Consider the following 5,812-nt stretch of genomic DNA (forward strand, 5'->3'; position numbering starts at 1 on the left):
CCCCCCCCCATTCAGCCCCAAACCCACCCAATTCATCCCCAAACCCCCTACCTGACCCCAGGTTGTTAATGGGGATGAGCCATGGAATCATGGAATGGGTCAGGTTGGAAAGGTCCCACCGCTTCCTTACCTCCAACCGTGCTCCCCCCGATTCCATCCGAGCCCTTCTCTGCTCCTCCTATCCCAAAGGAGCTCCTTGGCTCCATCAGGGGGGATGGATGGATGATGGATGGATGGATGGATGGATGGATGGATGGATGGATGGAAGGATGGATGATAGATTGGGGATGGATGGATGGATGGATGATGGATGGATGGATGGATGGATGATGGATGGATGGATGGATGATGGATGGATGGATGGATGATGGATGACGGATGGATGGATGGATGATGGATGGATGGATGGATGATGGATGGATGGATGGATGATGGATGGATGGATGGATGATGGATGACGGATGGATGATGGATGGATGGATGGATGGATGGATGGATGATGGATGACGGATGGATGATGGATGGATGGATGGATGATGGATGATGGATGGATGGATGGATGGATGGATGGATGATGATGGATGGATGGATGGATTAATGATGGATGATGGATGGATGATGGATGATGGATGGATGGATGATGGATGGATGGATGATTGATGATGGATGGATGATGGATGGATGGATGGATGACGGATGGATGGATGATGGATGACGGATGGATGACGGATGACGGATGGATGACGGATGACGGATGGATGATGGATGATGGATGGAAGCTGACAGGCCTCTCCCATTGCTCCCCAAGGCCGGGCAGTACGGCGTGGCCCAGACCCGCCGCCGAGCCATCGTCCTGGCCGCGGCGCCGGGGGAGAAGCTGCCCATGTTCCCCGAGCCCCTGCACGTCTTCGCCCCCCGCGCCTGCCAGCTCAGCGTCGTGGTGGACGACAAGAAGTTCGTCAGCAACATCACCCGGTGGGTGCTGAGCGCCGCCCGCCGGTGGGTGCTGAGCGCGGGCCGCTCCTGACGCCCTTCCTCCGCCCCTCGCAGGACCTATTCGGGGCCCTTCCGCACCATCACGGTGCGGGACACCATGTCCGACCTACCCGAGATCCGCAATGGGGCCTCGGCCTTGGAGATCTCCTACAACGGGGAGCCCCAGTCCTGGTTCCAGAGGCAGATCCGGGGCTCCCAGTATCAGCCCATCCTCAGGGATCACATCTGCAAGGTGAAGGGGGTGATGGTGATGGCGGGGAGGGGTTAAGGGCAGGATGGGACCGGCCCCAGGCCTGCCTTGGTCAAACACCCCCAGGGATGGAGCTGCTCCTGCTCCATGGAGACACCAGGATCGTGGAATGGGTTGGGTTGGGAAGGAGCCTAAGATCACCCAGTTCCAGCCCCGTGCCATGGGATGCCTTACATTAGACCGAGGATCTCATGGAGCATCCACCACTTTGGGCCGCCCATCCCATGATCCCACCATCCCTCCTGGGGAAGAGCTTCCTTACCTGCAAGCTGAATCCCCCCCTTGGCCCATCCCTGCTGAAGGTCCCTTTCCAGCATCCTTGTTGCCACTGGGAGCTGCTCCGAGCTCTCCATCCCCACCATCCCTTGGGAGCCGCTCCACCAGCACCCTTGGAGCCGCTCCACCAGCACCATTGTAGGTGCTCCATCAGCACCCTTGTAGGTGCTCCATCAGCACCCTTGGAGCCGCTCCATCAGCACCCTTGGAGCCGCTCCATCAGCACCCTTGCACCCGCTCCACCAGCACCCTTGTTGGTGCTCCATCAGCACCCTTGGAGCCGCTCCATCAGCACCCTTGTAGGTGCTCCATCAGCACCCTTGGAGCCGCTCCACCAGCACCCTTGGAGCCGCTCCATCAGCACCCTTGGAGCCGCTCCATCAGCACCCTTGCACCCGCTCCACCAGCACCCTTGTAGGTGCTCCATCAGCACCCTTGTAGGTGCTCCACCAGCACCCTTGCAGCCGCTCCACCAGCACCCTTGTAGGTGCTCCATCAGCACCCTTGCAGCTGCTCCACCAGCACCCTTGTAGGTGCTCCACCAGCACCCTTGTTGGTGCTCCACCAGCACCCTTGTTGGTGCTCCATCAGCACCCTTGTAGGTGCTCCACCAGCACCCTTGTAGGTGCTCCACCAGCACCCTTGTTGGTGCTCCATCAGCACCCTTGTAGGTGCTCCACCAGCACCCTTGTAGGTGCTCCATCAGCACCCTTGCAGCTGCTCCATCAGCACCCTTGCAGCAGCTCCACCAGCATCCTTGTAGGTGTTCCATCAGCACCCTTGCAGCTGCTCCACCAGCACCCTTGCACCCGCTCCACCAGCACCCTTGTTGGTGCTCCATCAGCACCCTTGCAGCCGCTCCACCAGCACCCTTGTAGGTGCTCCATCAGCACCCTTGCAGCCGCTCCACCAGCACCCTTGTAGGTGCTCCATCAGCACCCTTGCACCCGCTCCATCAGCACCCTTGTAGGTGCTCCACCAGCACCCTTGTAGGTGCTCCATCAGCACCCTTGCAGGTGCTCCACCAGCACCCTTGTTGGTGCTCCATCAGCACCCTTGTAGGTGCTCCATCAGCACCCTTGCAGCCGCTCCACCAGCACCCTTGCACCCGCTCCATCAGCACCCTTGTAGGTGCTCCATCAGCACCCTTGCAGCCGCTCCACCAGCACCCTTGTAGGTGCTCCATCAGCACCCTTGCAGCCGCTCCACCAGCACCCTTGTAGGTGCTCCATCAGCACCCTTGCACCCGCTCCATCAGCACCCTTGTAGGTGCTCCATCAGCACCCTTGGAGCCGCTCCACCAGCACCCTTGTAGGTGCTCCACCAGCACCCTTGTAGGTGCTCCATCAGCACCCTTGCACCCGCTCCACCAGCACCCTTGCACCCGCTCCCCCATCACCCCTGTGCCCGCCCCGCTGTCCCCATGGCCCTCGGGCTCCCCTTGGCGCGCCGGGCTCCGTCCAGCGGCTGCCGGTGCCCGTGCAGGACATGAGCGCGCTGGTGGCGGCCCGGATGAGGCACATCCCCTTGGCGCCGGGCTCGGACTGGCGGGACCTGCCCAACATCGAGGTGCGGCTCTCGGACGGCACCACCACGCGCAAGCTGCGCTACACCCACCACGAGAGGAAGAACGGGCGCAGCAGCAGCGGGGCCCTGCGAGGGGTCTGCTCCTGCGCCGAAGGTGGGGGGTTGGGGGGGGGGTGGATGTGGGGATGGGTTATGGGGGGTTTGGGGATGGATTGGGGGGGTTTGGGGATGGGTTATGGGGGGTTTGGGGATGGGTTATGGGGGTTTGGGGATGGGTTATGGGGGGTTTGGGGATGGGTTATGGGGGGTTTGGGGATGGGTTGGGGGGGGGTTGGGGATGGGTTAGGGGGGGTTTGGGGATGGGTTATGGGGGGTTGGGGATGGGTTATGGGGGGTTTGGGGATGGGTTATGGGGGGTTTGGGGATGGGTTAGGGGGGGTTTGGGGATGGGTTGGGGGGGTTGGGGATGGGTTATGGGGGGGTTGGGGTTGGGGGGGGTTGGGGATGGGTTATGGGGGGTTGGGGATGGGTTGGGGGGGGTTGGGGATGGGTTGGGGGGGGTTTGGGGATGGTTTGGGGGGGTTGGGGATGGGTTATGGGGGGGGTTGGGGATGGGTGGGGGGGTTTGGGGATGGGTTATGGGGGGTTTGGGGATGGGTTGGGGGGGGGGGTTTGGGGATGGGTTGGTTGGGTTGGGGATGGGTTGGGGGGGTGGGGATGGGTTGGGGGGGGTTGGGGATGGATTGGGGGGGTTTGGGGATGGGTTATGGGGGGTTTGGGGGGGTTTGGGGATGGATTGGGGGGGTTTGGGGATGGGTTGGGGGGGGTTTGGGGATGGGTTATGGGGGGTTTGGGGATGGGTTATGGGGGGTTTGGGAATGGGTTATGGGGGGTTTGGGAATGGGTGGGGGGGGTTTGGGGATGGGTTATGGGGGGTTTGGGGATGGGTTATGGGGGGTTTGGGAATGGGTGGGGGGGGTTTGGGGATGGGTTATGGGGGGTTTGGGGATGGGTTGGGGGGGGTTGGGGATGGATTGGGGGGTTTGGGGATGGATTGGGGGGTTTGGGGATGGATTGGGGGGGTTTGGGGATGGATTGGGGGGTTTGGGATGGATTTGGGGGGGTTGGGGATGGATAGGAGGGGGTTTGGGGATGGATTGGATGGGGTTTGGGATGGATTGGATGGAGTTTGGGATGGATTGGGGGGGTTTGGGGATGGACTGGGGGTTTTGGGGATGAAAGTAGAGGAATTTTGGGGCTGAATTGGCTGAGATTGGGGCTAAAGGAAGGGGGTTTTGGGGCTGAATTGGGGGCGTTTGGGGATGGGTTGGGGGGGTTTGGGAGCGGATTGGGGGGGTGGGATGAAGGTAGAGGAATTTTGGGGCTGAAATGGGTGAGTTTGGGGGGAAAGGAAGGGGGTTTTGGGGTGAATATCCTGGGTTTGGGGGTGGACATGGAGGGGTTGGGGATGGATTGGGGGGGGGGCTGATTTGGGTGCGTTTGGGGCTGAATTTGTGCCTTTTGGTCCGAATGAGGTGCATTTTGGCTGATTTGGGTGCATTTGGGGCCGTTTCGGGTGCGTTTGGGGCTGATTCGGGTGCCTTTTGGTGCTGTTCCATCCCCCCCCCCCCTCCCCAGGGAAGCCGTGCGACCCCGCGGACCGGCAGTTCAACACCCTCATCCCCTGGTGCCTGCCCCACACCGGGAACCGCCACAACCACTGGGCCGGGCTGTACGGGCGCCTCGAGTGGGACGGCTTCTTCAGCACCACGGTCACCAACCCCGAGCCCATGGGCAAGCAGGTGGGCGCCGGCATTCCCATCGGGAAGGGCTCCATGGAGCTCCCATCCCAACCATGGGGTTATCCCATTGGGAATGGCCCCATGGAGCTCCCATCCCAACCATGGGGTTATCCCATTGGGAATGGTTCCATGGAGCTCCCATCCCAACCACGGGGTTATCCCATCGGGAAGGGCTCCATGGAGCTCCCATCCCAACCATGGGGTTTTCCCATTGGGAAGGGCTCCATGGAGCTCCCATCCCAACCATGGGTTAATCCCATTGGGAATGGCTCCATGGAGCTCCCCACCCCAACCAAGGAGTTATCCCATCGGGAATGGCTCCATGGAGCTCCCATCCCAACCACGGGGTTATCCCATCGGGAATGGCTCCATGGATCTCCCATCCCAACCATGGGGTTTTCCCATTGGGAATGGCTCCACGGAGCTCCCATCCCAACCATGGGGTTATCCCATCGGGAATGGCTCCATGGAGCTCCCATCCCAACCACGGGGTTATCCCATCGGGAATGGCTCCATGGAGCTCCCATCCCAACCATGGGTTTATCCCATCGGGAATGGTTCCATGGAGCTCCCATCCCAACCACGGGGTTATCCCATTGGGAAGGGCTCCATGGAGCTCCCATCCCAACCACGGGGTTATCCCATTGGGAAGGGCTCCATGGAGCTCCCATCCCAACCATGGGTTTATCCCATCGGGAATGGCTCCATGGAGCTCCCATCCCAACCATGGGTTAATCCCATTGGGAATGGCTCCATGGAGCTCCCCACCCCAACCAAGGAGTTATCCCATCGGGAATGGCTCCATGGAGCTCCCATCCCAACCATGGGTTAATCCCATTGGGAATGGCTCCATGGAGCTCCTATCCCAACCATGGGTTAATCCCATCGGGAATGGCCCCATGGAGCTCCCATCCCAACCACGGGGTTATCCCATCGGGAATGGCTCCATGGAGCTCCCATC

The 5,812-nt window shown here is 61.1% G+C and overlaps 1 protein-coding gene across 1 annotated transcript; it reads left to right on the forward strand.

Annotated features, from left to right (window-relative positions):
* Nucleotides 1-772: 772 nt before the first annotated feature.
* On the forward strand, nt 773-4,851 carry LOC130604395 (DNA (cytosine-5)-methyltransferase 1-like; the record flags this gene model as incomplete). Its single annotated transcript, XM_057418900.1, has 4 exons — nt 773-975; nt 1,051-1,228; nt 3,008-3,203; nt 4,688-4,851. Coding segments are annotated over exons 1-4 (741 nt in total), but the record flags the coding sequence as incomplete, so codon positions are not given.
* Nucleotides 4,852-5,812: the final 961 nt, after the last annotated feature.

Source organism: Pezoporus wallicus, unplaced genomic scaffold, assembly GCF_028554395.1.
Source record: "Pezoporus wallicus isolate ANWC-B61680 ecotype Strahan unplaced genomic scaffold, APGP_CSIRO_Pwel_v1 contig_11584, whole genome shotgun sequence".
Taxonomy (NCBI): Eukaryota; Metazoa; Chordata; class Aves; order Psittaciformes; family Psittacidae; genus Pezoporus; species Pezoporus wallicus.